Source organism: Colobus angolensis, unplaced genomic scaffold, assembly GCF_000951035.1.
Source record: "Colobus angolensis palliatus isolate OR3802 unplaced genomic scaffold, Cang.pa_1.0 Scaffold298, whole genome shotgun sequence".
Lineage (NCBI taxonomy): Eukaryota > Metazoa > Chordata > Mammalia > Primates > Cercopithecidae > Colobus > Colobus angolensis.
In genome coordinates this window covers 2,720,842-2,743,727 of record NW_012116243.1, presented here as the reverse complement: position 1 = coordinate 2,743,727, position 22,886 = coordinate 2,720,842, and the positions used below count along the sequence as shown (strand labels likewise).

Here is a 22,886-nt window from a genome sequence, read left to right as displayed (position 1 = left end):
GAATGTCTTTTTATAATTAATGTTTGGCATTTGTTATGCTAGCTATTATGAGAGATTTTTAAACTCAGATTTGGATTCTGTAGTAATTTTTGCAGTAGGTATGCATTTATTCTCCTTTGCAATTATTTGTAGATATTGATTCTAATCATTGTTCTTAGAGGAAAGGCATAAACATAACTATTTATAAAGGTACGTAACTATAAAGGTACATAACTACACACTGAGAGATCAATTACTTTGAATTTGAAAACAATTGAGTAATTTGGAGTCACTTTCCATGGCTTTCTGTATTAGATCATTAGTAGAAAAAAATTATATAATGTTTATTAGGGGAATGGTTCCTATGAATGGTCTTTCATTGCTTAGAAATGCCAAACGTTGTAAAGAACAATGAAAGAAGATAAATTACCCTTCATGTCAATAAGTGGAAACCTTGAGGTTGATAGTAAGTTTACTTTAAAAAGAATTAGGTTGAATGTTCTGAAAGTTATATGGCATAATTGAATAGTGTAACAGTGTAAAATGACTTTTAAAAGCTTTGATACAGTTTTTAACTTTACAATTATTTCTCAGTGGTTTCCATTTTTAAAACGTTAATCTTATGAAAAATAATAGTTTATTTCTCTAGTAGTACAAAGCATCTTTATGTTCATTTAAAAACTTCTAAGGTTTTAGCATGTTTCAGTGAAGAATTTTATTTCATATTCAGTATACGTAGCTATGAAAATCAATAACTGCATGTTTCTTAAAATTGAGCAATTTACTTAAGTATTAATTAGAAATAGTAAAAAAAAAGAAATTCCTTTCTTATTTTCAGTGATTTAAAGAAAACTGCTGGGAGATACATGGTATCTAGCTTTACTATTTGCTGGCTAATGCCAGAGTCCTAATCCAGTTTCTGGCAACACAATTTTAAGAATTCTTTTGGTGATAGGATAAGCAGTGTACCTTTTAAGTTACAACATTATGTAAGGTCTTCCATCAAATATTCAGTTAGAGTAGAAACCTTAAATGAAAAGCCCGATGCTAACAGAGCATGAGAGTTTGGGGCTGATTTTAAAATTGGTTCCGAACTTCCAATTCAACTCATGAGAGATAAAGTGGAGAACTGCATGTAATATAATATTGAGGGCTACATGCAATCACTTAAGGTTTCTGTCCTGAAGTTATCTGGTCATTGTTGGATATGTAGTTTGCTTGGAATAAAGGTGGTGAAATATGTAGAATTAACCATGAAAATATCCCAAAGAACTAGCATGTGAAATGTTATCTGGGACCAGAAACCTATTGCATAGGGTTTACAACAAGTATTGCCTGTAAAATGCATAAATTATATGACATATGTGTGTTTTTATGTCTTGTACACTTTTTCAAAATTCTGGAAGTATATGAATGACTTTAAAAATATTACCCAATTTCTAGTTATTTTTTGTCATTGTGTATTTCGTTAATGAAAATATTTAAAAAGTAGAATTGTTATTACAGGATCTTTAAATTTTTTAATGGTCTTTATGAACTCATCAGAATGTCTAAAATTTGAAAGCCTGATAACATCTATGTTCTTGAGGGTGTGGAGCAACTAAAATTTTCATAAGTGTTGGTAGGAATGTAAAATGATATAACAACTTTGGAAGAAGATTTGGCAGTTTCTTATAAAACTAATTGCACACCTACTACGTGGGTACTACTAATACTCTGTGACTCTGCAATTTCACTTTTAGGTTTTTACTCACAAAAGAAAATGGATAAAACTAGGCTATTGTAAAATGAAACAAAGTAACAAAAACATCTAGTTGCATTTGTGAGTGGGAATGAGCTTTGGGTGTGAAGGCACTAGGAGGTATTAGGAATACTCTAGATCTTGTTAGGGGTTCAAGGTAGACATGTATAAGCATTTGTCAAAACCAATTGCTTTTAAGATTTGTGCCCAAATCACAAATTTGACAGTGAGTAAAATTTACTTAAAAAATAACCATTAACAAACATTCATCTAGAGTTTATGATGTGTATGCTAAAGTGTTTAAGAGTGAAATGTATCAAAGTCTGCACTTTGAAATGCATAAAAAATAAGATAAATTGATGGATGAATACAGGGATGAATAGAGAGATAGATGGATACATCTGAGATAAAGCAGATGTAGCAAAATGTTAATAGAATCTAAATGATGGATAATGGTTTTTTAACTGCACAATTCTGTCAACATTTTTGCTTGAAATTTTCCATAATATCAGAGGAAAATGGGTCTTTATTCTAAAAAGTTTCAAGTTTCAAATACATACCTTTTGGAATTTATTCTAATTAGACTGAAGATATGGTAGCATTCTTTAAGTATAGGTTTTCTTTTTTTGTCTTTGTCACAACTTAAAATTTGTTCCATCCAATCACATCATCTTAATTGCCATTAGCATGTTACCTTTATAAATCAAATTCCTTGGTGTTACACATGTAATCCAGTGATTAATTTAATATCATTCTTAAACACTGTATTAGTTTCCTGTGACTGTAAAAAAAAATTACCTCAACCTTGTAGTTTAAAAACAATGAAAATGTATTCTCTCACAATTGTGGAGGACAGAAGTACAAAACTAGTTTCTCTGGGCCAATATGAGGGTGTCATCCTCTGTCTGGAGGTTTTATGGAAGAATCCATTCCTTGTCTTTCCAGCTTCTGATAGCTACAGGAATTCCTTGGCTTGTGGCCACATCACCCTCATCCCTGTTTCCGTAGTAATATTACCTTCTCTACTCTGTCAGTGTCAAATCTTCATTTGCCTCTCTCTTGTAAGTATACTAGTGATTGCATTTACAGCCCACCCAGATAATCCAAGATAAAATCTCCCCATCTCAAAATCATACCTGCAGACACTTTTTCCATGGAAGGTAACATTTATTGGCTCTGTGAATTAGGACCCGATGTCTTTGGGAGCCACCGTTCAGCCTACTACAGGTAGTTTTTAAGTGAGCTAGGTTCCATGCTAGGGCTTAAATAATGATAAATAACATTTAATTGCTTACTATATGCTAGGTGCTGCTCTATGTACTTTGCATTTGTATTTTTACTAAATTAAAAAAATGGATTGATTTAACATAAACTTACTGTTTCTTACATATGTCAAATATTAAAGCACCAGAGTGCTAGTTTTCTGAGAAATGTACTTTAGGAAATACTATTTTGTTCTGAATAACCCTGCCTTATTTATGTGGAGGATATTTAAATTTGACTTCCCAATTGCGAATTCCCTTTGGGAAGAGATTTGTTTTATCTGTCTTTGTATCCAAATAATTAATGACAAAGTAGATGTTAGCAAATGTTTGTTAAATGACTAAAAGTGTCTTTGCAAATGTTATGAAATGTAACCTTCACAAAATCCTTGGAGGTAAATATTATAATTTCCATTTTATAGAAGAGACTTAGAGAAGTTGAATTTAGTTCCCAACTTCAGTACCATATCCTAAACACACACACACAGAATTTTGGCAGTCAGCATTGCAGATGCATTTCCATCATCTATAACCAATTGATTTTCTACCTGAAGTGTTAAAATTTAGTAAAATACAGGTGTAGTGAAATATCATCTCTGTTTTATTATTGTATTATGTTACTAATCATGTACAATAATACATTTTGATTTTTTAAACTTTTTATTTTGAGAGACCAATTTCTCATGGATTAAGTTTACAATGCTATTAAGAAGTGGGAGGAAATTTTCTCAATGGATACAAAGTATTTTGAACTTTCTTAAAACTTCAGCCTTCCACCAGAAATGCCTCAAGCATATCTAGCCTTTCTGTAGCTTCTTTTGAACATCTAATTTTTTTAAGTCCTATGATATTATGCATAAATTACCATTCTTCCCTCTTTCTTTGGTTCTTTGAACACTTGAAATGTTTTCCCACTTGTGGAGGCTTTCCAGGTCTGAATAATATGAATGCCTTCAGGATGGATATATCCCAGACTTTAATATTTTTCTACCTATTTTTTACCCTCCTTGCCTTTCTCAAATATTTCTTTTATAGTTTTATATGAGTTTCTAATGGAATACAGCTAAATATAAGTAAATAGCTGAAATAAATTTGGGCTCCTTGGTAATTGTGCAATATATTCATGTATTATTTCTCTTCTTTTTCCCCATTACAATGTTCTCTCCACAAACTTAAATCACTAACTCAACTAATGCTTCCTTGAGTATGTATCCACATTCGCTAACTTGCTTATGCTGTTACCTTTTATAATTTGTCACCTTTTTCAGAGTGTGATGTGTCATTGAATTGCTCTTACTTTTCACATTCCCCAAATGTTGCCAAATGGCCTAATAGTATTGTGAATCTAATGACCCTGTCTGTGCTTACCTTTCAATAAAAGATCTCCAAAAAACGAATTTATGCTCTAACTTTATTTTTTTTGTATAAAATTCTATCATTACCAGGACAGAATTCATGATCCCCTCACGGCCTATAGAAGCACAAAACTGGCCAACTGACTCCAGGCACATCTACCTGCCATCTCTTTCAAACACCTGCCATTGCTCTCCTTCCTTATTCCACTAATGACTTTTGAAAGTAATAAACTATTTCTCCCGAACTCTCAATCTTTCTTTCGCAGAATGCCAGAATATTATTCCTTTATTTAGTTGGGTACTTAAAAGGAGTGCTTTTTGTGTAGAGCGGAAATTTTAATACTGTTACTCTATTTTGCTAAATGGTTTGTTGATTATGCAGACAGAACAGTAACTGTATTAATTAATGGTAGATCATTTCAAAATATGCCAGAGAGATGCACTGTTCATTTTGTTTTATCCTTTAAAATAATGTAAATCTGAGTACTGGATTGGGAATGTTGGTTGTTTCTGCTGTCTATCAGACATGATGTTCCCACAGAGGTATCCACTGTCTGAAACAAACAGTGAAATGTGCCTTCTCCTTTCTCTGTGTTTACATACTGTCTTGCTTTTGCAACTTTCTTCAAGGAGAAAATGGGTAACTTCCTCCCTGTGGTCTCTATCAGTCTTACACACTGGTTTCGTTAGCTTTCCACCACTTTCCCTATGAACAAAGAGATGTGTTTCTCTTCAGAGGGAATAGACTGGTGACTAGTCCATGCAAAGCAACCTGGATTTTTGTGATTATGGTATTTCAGAGTTTAGGCTGCTAAATTATTTTTTTTTAGTGTATACACAACAACTGTGTATTTGCTGATTTAGTGACAATATAGATAAGGAAAAAATATATTTGTTAAGAGTTCTCTTCATAAATGTGTATACATACATGTACATATATACTACATAGTCCTTTGGTTGTAACTTATTTATAACCAAGTCTTTGCATTATTAGATAAACAGTTTAGAAAGAAACCTCTAGAAGTATATTTATTTTACAGACAAATGGACTTCTTAATGTTAGGAACCACTGAAATGGCCTCATAGCCAGAGAAGCTAAGTAAGATTCAATAGCCTCTTCTGGAATCTTGAAATCTAATCCTATAGCATTTACTTGAACATTAAAAAGGAAATGTAGAAGACTTTGTTTCTCTGTCCTTCAGGTTAAAAAAAAAATGAAATCAACTGTCATCCTTTTTTTTGGATTAAAAAAATAAACTACATATTTTTTGTAGAGAATTATTGGTTGATGCCCTTTATTGTCACATTCTTTTTTAAATATAGTCCACATATTTCTATAAATAAAAACAATTATTTTTTAAGTAAAAAGTTATTTCTCTGCATAAACACAGTGCACCAAAACAACTTAACATGACCTGCTGCCTCTTTCTTTTTTTTTTTTTTTTTTGAGACGGAGTCTCGGTCTGTCGCCCTGGCTGGAGTGCAGTGGCCGGATCTCAGCTCACTGCAAGCTCCGCCTCCCGGGTTCACGCCATTCTCCTGCCTCAGCCTCCGGGGTAGCTGGGACTACAGGCGCCGCCACCTCGCCCGGCTAGTTTTTTGTATTTTTTAGTAGAGACGGGGTTTCACCGTCTTAGCCAGGATGGTCTCGATCTCCTGACCTCGTGATCCGCCCGTCTCGGCCTCCCAAAGTGCTGGGATTACAGGCTTGAGCCACCGCGCCCGGCCATCTTTCTTATAAATGTTACAGCGAAGATGATTTGCCTCTGAAGTGAACATTAATGTGCAAATTATATGGGAAAAATGAGAGTAAAGCAATGGCAGTCCCAGAGCTTTGGAAGCAGGTTTTATAAATTCAGTGATGATCCTTGAGACTCAAAGGATTCAGAGTACAATCTGGCTAAGCATCAATAATGTCAAATTTATGTAGGTCCCTGCCTTCCTCAAGCTTATGTGATTCTTCTCCTATCTTATTTCTGAATGAGTATGTGGGTTAGTTGTTCCCACTGCCTATACTTTTCCTGCTCCCTAATCTACAACTCCTTCCTCATTCCTTCCCTTTTAGAAAACAACAAGAAAGCATGACTATCCTGTTCTGCCATCCCAATTGCAGGATTAATTAGTTTTATATAATCTCTACATAAAAATCTCCTGTAAATTTTTTTTGTTAGTTTTTGATCAGACCAGAAGTTGCCGGGCTTAAAAATTAATGACAATGTGCAGGCTTCCTGGTTACAAATGTTTAAAGCATACGGGAAACATTTGGAATGAAGATGTTGACCTGCTTTCCTCTGTATTTGATTATAGCTATCTAATTATAAGCTTTCAAAGACATCAAATTAGGGACCCTCTTCATTGCATTTAAGAGAACTAAACTTTTTTTTTTCATATTACTAAAACCATTTTTGAACAAAATTTTGAGTGATACATTGGGATGCTTAAAATCATTCTTAGCTCAAGTGAGAAACCATTCTTTTAACTTTTATAAATATCTTTACCTCCTGTGTTTTATAGTCTTCTGAGAATTTGGCTTATCCAAGAAAAGATTCTGTGCCTTCCCAAATGAGAAGGAAACCTTTTGTCAGCATCTTGTCTGAGCTGCCTCCTTGGCTACACGGGTCATGGGAGGTCTATGTTGAACATCAGTCTTTGGCTGTATCACAAAACTAGTATTGAAGCACAGGCCAACTCCCAGAGCACAGGGGTTAAAGAGGCAATTAGTCACTACAAAGCAGAGTTGTGACTGTCTTCTGGTGAGGAAGTGCTTAACTCTTTCATGAATGATGCCTGAAATCTCATCTTCTGAGTGCTTTTATATTCCACTAAAATAATTTAGTCTTAGCCATTTTAAATTAAAAGTGAGCTTAAAATACATGGTCTGTTGAATTGAAACTTTCATATCAATACTTATAGCAGTTAAGATAAAGGGAACAGGCTGGGCAGAGAGATGATAATCAATTATATGTCTAATTATTTCACCTAAATTTCACAGTATCCTTTTTAGCTATTTGGAGGCCTGTCAAATCTCTTTACAATATTTCTAGTTTTACTATTAATGTTTTTGTGGTGGGCATCAGTTTGGAGCTTGCAGAATTTTGCCTGACTTTTATTTCAGGACAAGTGTGGTCTCTAAAGAATTACAGTTCATTAACCTAGATTGTAGTTTTAAATGTTTAGTATTATCTGCTTTTCTAGGGTCCTGAGCTTTTGTTTCCACATGGTAAATCTTTGTTACATGTAGGGTGACAAAGTCTTCTCTTCTGCTATCTGTATTAAAATATGCCAGAACACCATAAAGATAGCACCAGTCTTAGCTATATCAAAATTGTACAGTATCTGGATTATCAATTGTACATAGATTATCAATTGATGGAAACTGAAACACCTTAAAAGATGAAGGAGGTTTCTTAGCATTTACGTATTCAAAGTAACTAACGACATGTGTTTCTACTGAAGAATGAATAAACTGGTGAATTAGGAAAGCTTGCCTTTAATTTTTTTCTTCCTTTTTTTTTCTAGTGTTTCCTTTAGTCCTGAAATATTTTCTTTATAGGACTAAAGGAAATGCTTACCTTCAGTTGATTTTAGTAGTTATAGAGATAGTAATAGGACTTTGCTGCTCCTGGGTATGAACATGAATATCAACTACAGCCACAAACAATAAACAGTATTTGATCCATCAAGGTTATAAGTATTATGTTCCTCATTTTATAATAATGTGGCTTTTGATTATATCTTTTAGTATTTCTAAAACATAGTTTACACTCAATGAAACATTTTTTAATTAAATAAATGAATTAATAAAACTTAGCACGTTTTTTCTGCTTCTTGCATATTCTGAGGAATACTTAGAAAATGTTAACCTGTTACATAAGGTTTAGTTAGTTATGGTAAAGGATGGAACAATGGCTAAAATTAAAAAACAAAACTTTTGGTTAAATAAATCTGAAATATTAAACCTAGAGCCAAGTTTGTTAGTTCAATTTCTGTACCCCCCCCTCAGAAAAACCTTTAATCATCTTGTTTCTTAGTATCTTAAAGAAAATGTGCATTTTAAAATATTGCAGGCGTTATTTTATCTAAAATACATGTTTAAAGTATTCTAAGAAACACTCAAATTAAATTTAAACATATTTTACTATATAAATGAAGAAAAACATATTTTCATAACAGCAGGTTTGTGATGGCCATTCCTAAATATATGAAAAATATTATTTTGTTGGTATATTACTTTTTCAGTGCTAAATCCTGTTCTCCAATGAGAAAACCTATTTAATGTCATAGACATTCAAGGAGAGAGTGGTCCAGAAAGAATCAGCAAATGACATCTGCTCTGCCTCATTTTCCTTAAAGGTGTAACACCCTCTGTTGGCAAAGATGCAAACCCATAGAACTGAAGTTTTAGTAACATTTCAGTTTGTAGGCCACCTCTTGTGGTGTGCCTCATTAAAACATAAATAGCAAAACACTACCATTCTAATTTTGTAGTCTTCCATTACCTCTCAGTGTGACAAAATGGGCATCGGCTTGCTATTGTTTAAGTAGCAAGAGCTTAAATTAATCTCAGCCACACTAATCAGATATTGGCTTTCTAGAGAATAACATTTGGTAGTGAGAACTTAATGAGTGTCCCAAGATAATTGTTGTTAACTGGTGGAGCTGGTGACATTTTGCATGTCACTCCTAGTCTTTGCCCCTGTGGTATATTAAGAACGTGTTTTGAGCAAATGCTCTCACAGTTTAATTGCAAGTCAACCTTTAAAAAAGAATTTTTCTTGTAGTAAACATCTCTTCTATGAGCACATCTTTAGAAGTTTACATGAAAAATTGACTTAGGTGTATATTTGGTATTGTGGTGTCAATAGGATTGAATACAAGAGCATTTACAAAAAAAGTATACTGCAGAATACAAAGTGGATTTAACATATCACCTTGATACCATCTGCCATGTTCCAGAAATAATCTTGTATTTGTCATTTATGTACAGCTATTTAACTTGAAGATTAAAAAAAAATTATTTCATGCCATTTCTGCAAGGTTAAGATGTCCTATTACTTAGAAAAAGTATATAAATATAAGACTCATAAATGAAATTGTATTCAAATGTATTAAGGGGAAACATACTATTAGTAGATTCTTGATTGCTTCTTGGCCTTTTGACTGAGATCAAGGGTAGTAATAGATTCTCGAATTGACTCATCTTGTAAAAGTTTACTTGTAAATTTATCTCTTTTGTGCATAGAAATCTTTTATATTGTGCATTTTCTGAAGGCAGAGTAAACCTATAAATTATACCCATTCATTTACTGCACTGGGATTGGATTATTCTTCAGTAAAACTTCATTTAGAGCTTTAGAAAAATCAATCAGATATCATTATTCTTTCTGTAAGATACCCAATTGTGTTATGGTGACCTCTGCTATCATTTAAATGACCCATGTATGAATTAGTCAGGATGAGCTTCTGCAGCATGGAATTGGACTGTTTGCTCTCTTGTTACTCTCTTTAGATCTCGTAAACACTTTTTACTCCTTTTGTGTGTTGGGTGTGTATGTGTATGTGTGTGTGTTGTAGCTACTTAAGCCCCTACCCACTTACAATCTATGTAACATAGGTTGGATTCTTGGCTTGCTTACTTTCAAGAAATGATGAAAATGAGATTCTGTTTCTGAAACCCCAAATAGATCACTTTTATGATTTGTTTCAGGAGTTCTGAGTTTTGATCTACATGTTTATTCAACCTAAATATACCTAGCTCCCAGATGCACTTATTTGCCAATTACTTTCTGGCCCTCTTCATAGTTCTTTGTTTTAGATCTGTGGGGTTGTTTTTGTCTTGTTGCATTTGTGTTTCACTTAAAGATATATCTGTTATTCAAATATAAAAGTGATTTAGGAAAAAACATACTAAAGTTTGTTTAGAAATTCACCAAGCCACATACTAATGCATCTCTAATGGGGACATTTCTTTTCACACCTCTGAGGTGATTGAGGCTGTCCTTTAAAGTGAGATTTGCAAACCAGTGTCTGGCAGCTCCAATTAGCTTCTTTTGGGTTTAAAGCACATCACAAACAGTAACAAGGTCTCCTAGGACACTCCTATTGCAAGCGATGTAGTCATATTTCCTCATTAGTTCTTTTCAATTGTCACTAATGCCATGTTCTAGCTTTTGAGTAGGAGACAAAAAAACATAAAAATTTGGTATGTATGTAGAATGGGCCATTGTTTTCCATAATTCAAGGCTCTTTTGAATTCCTTTGATAGTTTTGAAGCTTACACAGCTTAATTCATTAACCTTTACCCTTCACATAAATCATATGATTAGGAATCTGTTGCTAAGCAGACAGATTTTCCCTCCACTGAAAATAAGTAATGCCTTCTCATCTTTGGAAAAAAATCCTATCTAGCTTTTACCAAAGTAACCTTTCTGTTGCTTTTCATATTTCATCAGATGTTTCAGGTGCATTTTAGAACATTATCAAAAGCAAGTGAGCATAAAGTTACATTATTATCAAAAATAACTCTGGATGCTTAGGATACTTTGGAGCAGGTTTTCTGGCCCTTTTTCTGTATTCCAAAAGAGTTTATATATATGTATTCAACAGCTGTTACTCAAGAATTTACAATGGTAGCAATGTTGTTTTTTTTTAAAAAAAAAATTCTCTTCAGACCCCTGCCAAAACATAAAAGCAGGAAAATAAACTGAGGGTAGGCAATTCAGAATAAATTAAAGTATATTTAAATGAACCTAAGACTTGTTTTTGGAGAACTTTTTCATATGGACTTATCTTGTAGAGAATGATGATGTAGGGCTCCAAAAAATGTACGTGATTGTTCTGTGATTCCCTGAAGGGGAGACTAGCATGTCTTTTGATTCCTTTATTCTCTCTTGTTAAGACAGATCTCTCCTTAGGATTTAGTAATCTTAATTGTGCTTGACATTCATGAGCTACTTTAAAAGTATTTGATATTCTTCAGCATTTATCCACTATGCCATTTTCCCATGTTATGAATTTTTCTTAATTATCTTATACATTGTTACTTTCTGTGAGGACACAGTTCTTTTCCTAAATTTTATAACTCCTTTTGTTTTCATACATGAAGTGGGAAATCTTTGAACCTACTGATTCATAGAGAATGGCCATGTGATATTCTGAGCTTTGCCTATAGGAATGATGGGGACAAGGGGTTGGTGAAGAATAGGAAAAATCTGAATTCTATATTGTGAGTTTAGAAACTCATGGCTTGCTCCTATGGACCAAAGTAATTCATCACTTTGATTAATGAATATTCCTCTATGTAATCTGTGAGTAAGAAAGGTGATGAAGAAGTAAACATTTTACATGTGGTCTTTGGTTCTGTCACTCTCCTTCTTGCTTTGCCCACATTTCTCTTTTTTATTGGTATCAGTTTATAAATACCTCTTAACTTGCTGTACCTGTAGTCCATACTAAGATTTATGACTTTGTTTTTTGCATACATACTATACAGCGAACTAGAAATTGCTCTGATTTTAATACACTAAAGGTTATGACTAGAGCCAAGATTCTTTGTAAAACAGTGGAATTATTTAAAGTAAATATGTTCACAGACTTGTGTTATGTACTACTTGTAAACATGTTATAGAATGGACTCTGAAAGTTTCAGGAGAAAAGGATAGTCAGCATCCACAATCTCTTATCGTGAACTGCTATCACCACATGCTACCCGGGAAACACGACATAGATGGATTATGAGACTTCAGACACTAGCCAGGAACATGAAGTGGTGTTCCATTTCCACCAATTTGTAGTAATGGGATAATACAAACCACTTCCATTTTCAATTCTTAAAACAACAACTACTTTATCTACCTACTGCAACCACTCAATTTTGTGTCTCAATATATATGACGTTTCTGTCCAAAATCACAGAATTTGGGGTTTCTCTTTTCAAATGTAAAATCCATAACAGATATAAAATTAATATTTTGCTACAGGTTTTCCAAGGGTATGGTTTTGTCACCATGAATTTTTATTTCAGAAATTAATTTTATGTTGTACATGACTTTTAGCACACTGGCTGTGATCAGGGTAATTAAAAGTATTTGGAAAACCCTGTTTACCTGAACTTTCAAGAACAGCAAAAATCCTAGGTGATTCTTTATAGAAAGCAAATTGCTTTTCCCTTATATTTCTCCCTTTTTTATCTGAAAGACACTGCTTACTCTTAATCATGTGTTATCTCTTGGCCACTGTATTGCCTCCTGAGTGTGCTAAATGATTTTATAATAGGTATTCATAATTGTCTACACCTCTTGAACTTTTCTCTGTTCAATAGCGGGGAAACCTGATGCTCATGACCTTTTATCAGTTTTTAGGAAGTCTTTATCCAGTGATTGATCATCTTATTTTATATAAATGTTGGTTCTTGTTGCCTATGTACTAACATTTGACTTGGCTTGTACAGTGAAGTCAATTGTGTCATTTGCTATTTTTAGTCATCTGTATGTCTTGTGTGCATATCTGATGTAAAATCAAGTACAAGGAAGATAAATAGGATATTGCACTTGTTTAGAGCATAATCAAATATAAATCAGGCATTTTGAACTATTCAAATAGAGCATGAGAACAAACTACAATTAATGATTTTTGGTGGCCATGCGAAATATTGGATCTATTTTTTTTTTGGTAGGTAATGGAAGAGGACAGTGAGATATGTATATTTGATTTGACTGAAAGTCATCAGATTATTTTTTAATGATTTAGGATATTACAGTTATCTAGGGCCTTTTTGTGTACTCTTAGCATGTAAAAATAATTTTTACCATATAAAAGGTTGTTATTGTTGGTAATGTTTCATTTCTGTTTTTATTCTTTTTATAATGAATTTATTTAAATATTATGTTAAAACCAATTGACATGGAATTAGCTTTAAAATTTTCCTCACAACCTGTGTCAATCATAATTGCATTGTCTTGCTGTTTTCAGTTTCTTGTTTTAGACATGGAAAAATTTATCCATTTTTTTTATAGTTTTTTTAATAGTGGAAGAAAAAGAATGTTTATTTGGTTATTCTGAGGAAATTTGAAATGTTTATCATTCCATTAAAACAAAATTCCATAAAAATTTTTTAAAAGAAATATATGTCTTCTCTATAACTAATTTAACCTTCAATAATGAATTATGTGAAGTAAAATTGTATAAAATTTCCTGACATTTTATGAAGATTCCTACAAATAAGCCAGACAGCAAATAAAATATAGGAAAGACAGAGATGGATACTGAGTAATTTTTTGATAGATTATGCACACAGGTATCAAATTACTTGATCCTTACTTCCTAGAAAAGGTTAATGACTCTTTTTGCTTTTACCCTTTTACTTAACTCTTATTTATAAAGATTAAAAGAGGGACTGCATTGAAGGGTGCATTTGCCTGTGTGTCTGTATGACTGCACAAATTTTTCTGATATTATAGGAAACTGAGCCACAAAATGGATAATATTGTTAATCATTACTTTTAAAGTTCATTCAATTCTGTAATACAACTTCCACTAGGCCTATTAGATCAGAGTGCACCATGAAAATATTTTTTTTTAACTTAAATGAAACCAGAAAACACAGTCTTACGTATCTATATCTATATTGTTAAAATGGCCTAAACCTTTACAACAACTTATTTACAATATTAAGAATAAGATATTTTAAAGTTATGTGTACATATTTTCTTTCATCTTTAATCTGTAAAATTATAGCTTTTCAGAACATATTTGATATCAAATTGAATAAAATTTTGCAAAAAATATTATTTCAGTGTTACCTAATTCCATCATTAATAATTGAGCATATTAACCATGAGCTCATTAACCATGAGTGTATAACCGTCTACCTATAATAATGATCTATCTATATTCTAGAGTTCTAATTATTTTATTATTATTTAATTATATAAATAGTATATATTCATTAAGCAGCATATGTTTACTAGTCTTTTACCAAATGTAACATTACCCTTATGGGAATATTTCTTTCTAAGCTCTTTGGTTTTAAAAGATGCACTAGTCATAAATGTATTTAAATAAAGTCAGTTAGGTATGACAGCACTTGACTTTAAAGCAGGGAATATAATACCTTTCCTGCAACACCTTGAAAGAAGCTGTGGCATTCACCAAATGCTGACCTCTTTCTGTTATATTCAAACCCTTGCTAATTTAACTTGAAACGCATTAGTATAACTCACCACTTTTTGTATGTTTCAGGTGTGTGGAGGTCATTGCAAAGGAAGGACAAAACCTGAAAGAGCTATATTTGGTGTCCTGTAAAATCACAGATTATGGTAGGTAATGAACCATTGTCCTAATCCTTTCTAAGATAAAAAGTTACAAAATCATTGAAAGTTTTTTTAAAAGAAATCAAGAACTATATCTTAGAGACTGTTTATCATCATTTATGCTCATTCTGACTGTACCAAAAATTAAAAATAAAAAAATTATGAGCTAAGAACCAGAGTAAAATGAATATTCATATTACTTCATTGCCACATGCAATCACACACACATGCACACATGTACATTTGCATACACACACATACACAGAATTAAAAAGTATGGCTAAAAGAGGTATACAATGAAAATAAGTTTAACAGTAAATAAGTTTAACAATAAAATGGGCATAATAAATATAACTAAGAAAATTATTACATTGAGCTTATTTGCTTAATGTAATATCATGTCAAAAGCATATCTGCTGACATTCTAAATACCAAACTTCTTGACACTTTAAATTCTGAAAAGCATTGGAAATGTCCATTTGTGGATATAGGAAGTAAAGGGCATACATTTATATGCAACATTTTAAATTATCTTAATTTTCAATATTCTTTTAAAGTGGCAAAAAGCAAGTTTTTTCTACAATTATGAAAAATATGAAGTCATATTGTTGGAGTAATAAAAATAACCTAGCCCTTCTTTTTTTTGTTTAAGTTTATAAATTTTTTCTTAACCATTTGTGTATTTAATCTAATTACAGAGTTTTAACTGAAAATACATTAGACTTTTTAAGAGAATGAAATGGTTTTCTTTTATTTTTTCTGACTTTTTGATTTCTTCATTTAAATTTGAGAATATGCTTTCTATCTCAAGGGAAGTTAATAATCCATTACGTTTGTATCGTTAGCTGTGACACGTAATAATAACTGACTCCAGTCCTAGGGTGTCACACTGACCATCTGCCATGGACGGGAGAGTTGTCTTTTATTAGCTACTAAATTCATCTTTTTGAAAAACTCTACTGAAGTTATAATTTTAAAAATACTCTAATGTTTTTAATTTAAAAACACACCTAATTTCAGTTTATTTTAGAGAATATGTCTTATTCATAATGTTTCTGGGTTGTGAGTTTTTTTCCTAATTTTGCCTTGTAAAAGTAATGTTTTGATGTATTTTTCTTTACTTACGTTGTTTGTTTTCTGGATTGGCAATTAGATTGCTACTTAGACATGGTTAACTCTCTAAAACTTCTCATGTCTAGCATTGTCTAGGCCCTAAAGAGTTCTCCCTGACCAACACAGGCCATATTGAGCAAGAGAGAAAGTGTGTGTGTGTATTATATATGTATATTGTATATATACCCATGTAGATTTGTTAATCAACTAATACTTTCATTCATTCATTTGAAACTTGTCACAACCTGCTCTTCCAGTCTTTTTGTGTATTTCCCCCTTTTTCACTGCCAATTGTCAGGTAGCTAATAGCCAGGAGTTATGGATTAAATCCCTTATAATGAACTCCTCGGAGGGTCTGCAGTGTAAAATGTTGCTGAAGGCACACTTTATTCTGAAGGCGTAGAGATACTTTGTGTCCTAACAAAGGCAGTGCCCAGTATCTACTATTAAGTTATCAAGTACAAAAAGGAGTGTTCCAGAAGATATTGAGAAGGTAAAAAGTTCTGGAGTTGCGACAGATCTGGGATCAAGTTCTGTCTTTGTTCTTTGACCTTAGGGAAGTTCCTTCACATATAGGACACTCCGTTTCCTCAGATGTAAAATGAGGAATTAATGTCTGACTTCATGCTTCTGTATGTATCTGGTACCTAACCTTGTGAGTAGCACAGTGTACACTGCTAGTAAGTGTTGTTTTTCTACAGGAGTGGGATAAAAACAAGATTCACTTAGAATTTTTCTGCCACCTTTCCTTTCCTAAGTCTTGGAAGAGGTTTATGTTAAAACCTTACTAATATGGTTTACATTTATTTGTGTCTCTGAATTATTTTATTTCAGTGTTTCTCAACCCTGTCTGCACATTAGACTATCTGAAGAGTTTCTAAAACATTGACATGTAAGCCTCACCTAAAACTAGTCAAATTAGAATTTCTATGAAGTGGGGCCCAACCAGTCATTTTGTAAAACTTGCCTAAATGAAGATAATGTCAGGCAAAGTTGACAACTGATCTTGTCCGTTTGAGCAGAATCAGAAGTGAAAATTTTGTGGACTTTCCTCTCCATGGTGATAAGAAATTGATTATGAGTTTTCTTGCACCTCAGTCCCTCCAGCTCTCAAGCTCTCTGCCCCATCTTACCTTCCTTCTTCACTAGAATTTCAAGTATGCAAAAGGTTCATGGTGAAAGTCTTTGCATCTGTTGATTCTGTTCTCCGAAATGTTGGGGCACAATTGAGGAAGAGAGGGAAAGGTTGATAGGTTATGAGATTGTACTACAATTGCTATTTGATTATAAAATTAAATAAATTACTGAAAGCTCAGCTCATCTCATCTTTTCACCCACTACAGTGCCAATGCTATATGGGTAATTTTTGTCAAAGAGGCAGCAAAAAGCTTATTCATTGTAACCAGAGAAACAGCATGTTATTGAAGGTAACTGCTCTGCTGGAGAGACTGTGTTCCCCCTACCCTATTAAATTCTAAGAAGGAAAAACAGATGCCCTTTTCCTTCTTTGGCTGGACAAGTAAAAACATATTCTATAGAACTTTTTGATTATTGAAGCTACTTAGAAATTGTAAAGTTTGATGTACATCTGATAGGTGGGCAATTCATCCTTTAAGAGACTACCCCATTGTTCTACTTCCTATTGCTTTACTCTTATTCAAACTGGTGAGTCTGTTTTTGGCCTCCTCTTTCTGTGGTGGTGAATATGTACATTATTTTAGTATGGTATACTGAGATTTTTAATTTTTTTTACAGGCTTCATTGATTCATAAACAGCTCCTCACCTGGCATATAATTTGTAATTTTTGTCAAGATTCTCACAGATGTTAAATGTAGTATTATAGTACTTAGTAACACCTGCCCAGGCTGTTACGGAGTTATGTTTATTTTAATTGATATATGATACAGTTGTCATAAAGCAAACGATCATGCTAATAGGCTTCTTACTCCCCAAATTGAACATATATCTTTATGGCAAAGGGTAGCAATTATAAACAAATCAATAATTCAGACACAGCTAAATAGAAAATACAGTCTGGGGAAATTGCTCCCTGAAGAGAAATATAATATTGTCATTCCTGTATCACTGCACAAATGTATGTCATTGGCAGTATTGTGGAAAAAAACTCAAACTTAGGTGTTACAGAGTTCGGTTAAAATTCCAGCTTTGCCACTTCTTTTCTTTGTAACCTAAAGCAAGTTACTTAACTTCCTAGTTTTGCCATCTGTTAATCCACATGATGATACATGCCACATACGTTAGCGAAAATCAATATAAAACACTCGTGTAGTGCCTGGTGGCATAGTCGACACTCACTAATTGGCAGTTCTTATCATACGGAATCTTCTTTCTCTCTCCCTCTGAAGAGGAATTAGCCCTTCTCCTCTTCCAAGTGTGGCTTTTCTGTTTGTGGAAATCATTATTTAGAAATTTGACCTACATTAGTCTATACCTGCCTACTTGATCTCCAGAGCTAAGCTAGCTAAACAAGATTATTAGTAAGGAATAGAAACAGATACAGCAAAAAATCTAAAACCTTTCATTTGCCTTCCTGTCTTAGATTTCTCACCTATCTCTCCTTTGTGCTACTTTCATTTTATGTGGATAAGTTTCTCATTGCTCCCCTTATGCTTTTCTTTGTTCCTGGAACAATTTGTCATTGAGTACTTCCCAACCTACTTATTTGCTCAAATTTCTTTTGAAAATTTACTTCCTTCAAGGCTGGGCATAGTGGCTCATGCCTGCAATCCCAGCACTTTGGGAGGCTGAGGCGGGCGGATCACCTGAGGTCAGGAGTTTGAGACCAGCCTGACCAACATAGTGAAACCCTGTCTCTACTAAAAATACAAAATTAGCTGGGCGTGCTGGCGCAAGCCTGTAATACCAGCTACTTGGGAGGCAGAGGCAGGAAAATCACTTGAACCTGAGAGGCAGAGGTAGCAGTGAGCCGAGATCATGCAATTGTACTCCAGCCTGGGCGACAAATGTGAAACTCTGTCTCAAAAAAGAAAAGAAAAGAAAATTTACTTCCTTCAGGAAAGTGTATCCTTGGGATTAAGAGGAAGACAAGAAGGAGAAATCAACCTGTATCACTCAGGCCTATGGAGGAAGCGGTCTTTCTGTTGGGCCGCACAGCACTTCATATGGTATAATAAATGGGATGGATGAATAAAGTGCTTATCTCCATTAGTGTCTCCACAGTGAATATTACCATTGTGACCCTTGTGCCAGGGGGCAGTTGTAAAATGACCCAGGTTTCTTTCAGAGTTACCACTTTTTTTTTCACTTTAGCACTCCTGTGGGCCCTAGAAATACACTCTAGAGATATCTTTTTGTTTCCATTTTTAAGTAGTGAAATAATCTTTAATTAAAGAGGACTGTAAATACATACTGACATTGTTGTTTGGGGGCATACAAGGTCACTGACAACCCACAGGCTCACTCAGTACCACTCCACATCCTTCTGTGTGGTTTCTACAGACCCACAGTGGACTGCTGTCCTGGGGCTGTCTTTGGCTGCCCTATTCTTGATCGCAGTACTGATCTGGGACTTTTTAACATAACCATGTGGCTTGACAAAACTTTTGAATTGCTCTGGGCAAAAGGTCTTCCAAGTCAAGGAGATCACTTTGTCCATGATTATGATTGGAGATGTCATTTTAGTTGGGCTGCCATATGTCAGACATGATAAAAAAAAATTTCATTCTGTCAAACATAATATTCTGTCAAAAAATATTGATTCAGCACCCACTGTGTGTGCTGGACCATGTGCTAGATGCAGATGTTTAGTTTCTGCATTCCTAAAGGGATAATGCTGGTAGGATCCAGAGGACAGGCTAGCCTGCTTATTAAAAAAAAAAAAAAAAAAGTAATACATCTTCTTTTCCAGACAAGAAGAATGGCAGGGAGTGGCCTGGTGACATTATTCATTTTTTTTGTGTAACCCACGTCTCACCCCAGCCTTGTTGACCTTCTAATACTATTGAAAGATTAAAAGGTTGTTCCTTACCTACCTCTCCTTGGGATACCAACCCTTTTAAGCTGTTAGTTAACCCAGATTAGGATCTGGAATACATCATCAAAGTAAATACGAAAGAAACTAAAGAAACCCCAACAAGCATTCTGGGTTACCCTGGTATCCCTTTTGTTGCCAGACTAACATTGATAAATTATTCAAGAAAAAAAAAATTCTACACCCAAAATAATTTTGCTCTTTATTGTATCATTTTATGTTTTATATTATTAGGTATGCATTACGTGTAATGATCTCCCATTTTAAATGAAATTCCTGGTTTTTTTTAATTTTATATTTTGTTTCATTTTTAAATAGTATTTTAAACTGCTCCAAGATTGCTAGGTAAGATTACACTCCTTTTATCAGCAGGAATAACTCTAATAGTTGTAAGGTGATAGAGAAGAACTTTAGAAAAGACATTTGTAAGTCAAAAAGAATGTCCTAATGTTTACTGTTGATTATTCGCACTTTTTTCCATTCTATTATTTAGATACAGGTAACTTTTACTGTTTCTAACAAAATAGTTCTAACTTGCTAAATCTATTCTTGCAAATTACCCTTGTTTATGTGTTCATCTTAAAAGTTATTTCTCTCCACTTCTAAATTTTGTTTTATTCCTAGAGTACCCCATTACTAGATTTATATTCCTACAGTTACATTTAGCAGGTGTTATGTTCTTTTTCTTAGTAATGTGGTATGGTTTGACTGTGTCCTCACCTAAATCTCATCTTGAATTGTAGCTCCCATAATTTTCACGTGTTGTGGAAGAGACCCAATGGGAGACAGTTGAATCATAATGACCACTTCCCCCATACTGTTCTCACCGTAGTGAATAAGTCTCACGAGATCTGATGATTTTATAAGAGGTTTCCCCTGTTCGTTTGGCTCTCATTCTCTCTTGCCTGCTGCCATGTAAGATGTGCCTTTTGCCCTCCACCATGATTGTGAGGCCTCCCCAGCCACATGGAACTGTGAGTCCATTAAACTTCTTTTTCTTTATAAATTACCTAGTCTGGGGTATGTCTTTATCCTCAGCATGAAAGCAGACTAATACATAATAGAAATGATTTTTCACCCAAAATTTGGTATTTAATTATTAAGCTTTTCTCCTTTCTCCTTTGCTCAACAGCAAATAAATGGTTGACATTCTTTCCTATTTCCTAGGTCATCCCAAGACCGTAGCTAAGTAACCTTGAAATAAAAGACTGAGCAGTGACAACTCTTATCACTGTGTCGTGCTAGAATAGACTACAAATGTCAAATCTATTGAGAAGGACTTCTTAAAACATTTGTTCAAGGAAATACCACCACAACCAATTCAAAGGTTAACTCTAGTTTCACATTTAATTGTTTTTTTTTTTTAATTAAGAAACATTCTGCCTTCATTTAAAAGACAAATAAACCTGTTTTTGTGTGCTTACCCCTTAACTTTCTTACCCCTCAAAGTACATATATGTTGTTGTTCCAAATTAGTTTTTGTAGCTAAATTATAAATTTACATATTTAACTATTAACTGAAATATTAATTTTCCATCTTTTATTTTCTCAATTCCTGTTAGCATCTCTGAAGTATAGTGTCTAATTTTAACTAGCTATTTTTAATATTAGTCTTTGAAACAGTCTTCTATAGGTATAGGAAATTAGGCCCAAATCATATAAAGCATCCTTTTTTACAAAGTTCCTATCTTTAATCCTCATTGTACAGTACCCTAGGATATGCAGACCAAGCATTGTTTTCCAAGTACTATCTAAAGGTATATATATATAATTATTATTGGCCATTATCAGTATTATATCACTGATGGATAGTTCTAAATGGAGCTGGAATGAATATCAAGATAATTGCAACAATGCTAGACTTCCAGTATCCCAAACAATAAATGGCTTCCTAATGTTTAAAACTTCCTGAAAATAGATATCTTGAGTGGTAGTGAGTTCTCTATTACGAGAACTATTCAAGCAGAGATAATATCTGAGGGAGGATGTGGAAAGATGGAAGCATTGGGTAGGAAATCAGCCTATATGATCTTTAAATTCCTTTCTAATCCTGGAATTCATTCTGGACTGGTTTTATTATTTTTGTTTCATTCAGCAAATGTTTACTCTGTGTGTGCATGGTACTGGCAAGGTGCTCTGAAAAATACAGAGATAGATGGGAAGTACTCTTGTGTTGAGAAGGAAGACGTAAGCCACGTAAAGTTTTCTACCTATGACATGTTGGGGCTCAAGAGAAGGCAGAATCATCATAGACTGCAATATTTGGGGAAGGATTTGTAGAAGAGGAGACATGGGAGAACAGAGAGGAGAAGGAAGGGCATTTGAGGTAGAACAACCTTGGAAAGGCTCACAGCAAGAACAGGTGTCTGAATGGAAGCTTTTGTACATGTTGGTTATTCTAAAGAAAGAACAGAAATCATCCAAAGTGATTACGTGCAAACACGGACAAATTTTTGAAGAAACCTTATGAAAATATTCTAGTTGAAAATTCGGTGTAAGTTCCAGTTTTTGTTGTGACTTTTCCTGTCTTATTCAGTATTTCCATGGTAACAATTTCCATTAACATGTATTATGTAAAAGGAAATATTACTTTGGATTATCACTAATTAAGTATCCAGTTAAATTAGAAATAAGTCAAATAACAAGCTTTCATAACAATAATATAAAGATAAAATAGCTAAAATTTATTGGATGTTTTCTGTGGGCATTATTCATTTAATTGTATTAATATTCCACTTTAGGTAGTTACTATTAATATTCAAGCTTGTAGACATGGAAACTGAGACCTGGAGAGCTTCAGGTTTACATAATTTGTGAGTAACACTATAGTATGCATTCAATATTAAGTCAGTGTCTTGCATAATCACTCAGAGGTCAGTGATGTGATGTATTTATTATTAGCAACACTTTTTTTCCAGTAGGATTTTTCCAGATGTCAGAGCCTTAAAAATATTACTAAATCCAGACAGCCATATTTGTTAATCTGCATATGAAAAAACAATGTCATAAAGCAGCTACCACATGAGATCTAATTATGTTCTTCTAGAACTTAATAGGTTTAATTTACTTATTCACTATAATTTTGCCATGCTGATACCAAATGTAAGTTGCAT

General features: G+C 33.5%; 1 protein-coding gene across 1 annotated transcript in view; it reads left to right on the top strand.

Moving 5' to 3' along the window:
* Positions 1-22,886, top strand: part of FBXL17 (F-box and leucine-rich repeat protein 17) — a 551,136-nt gene that overhangs the window by 373,940 nt on the left and 154,310 nt on the right. Inside the window, exon 8 of the mRNA XM_011949326.1 lies at positions 14,577-14,653. Coding sequence (XP_011804716.1) covers positions 14,577-14,653 — 77 coding nt within the window. The remainder of the gene's footprint in view (positions 1-14,576; positions 14,654-22,886) is intronic.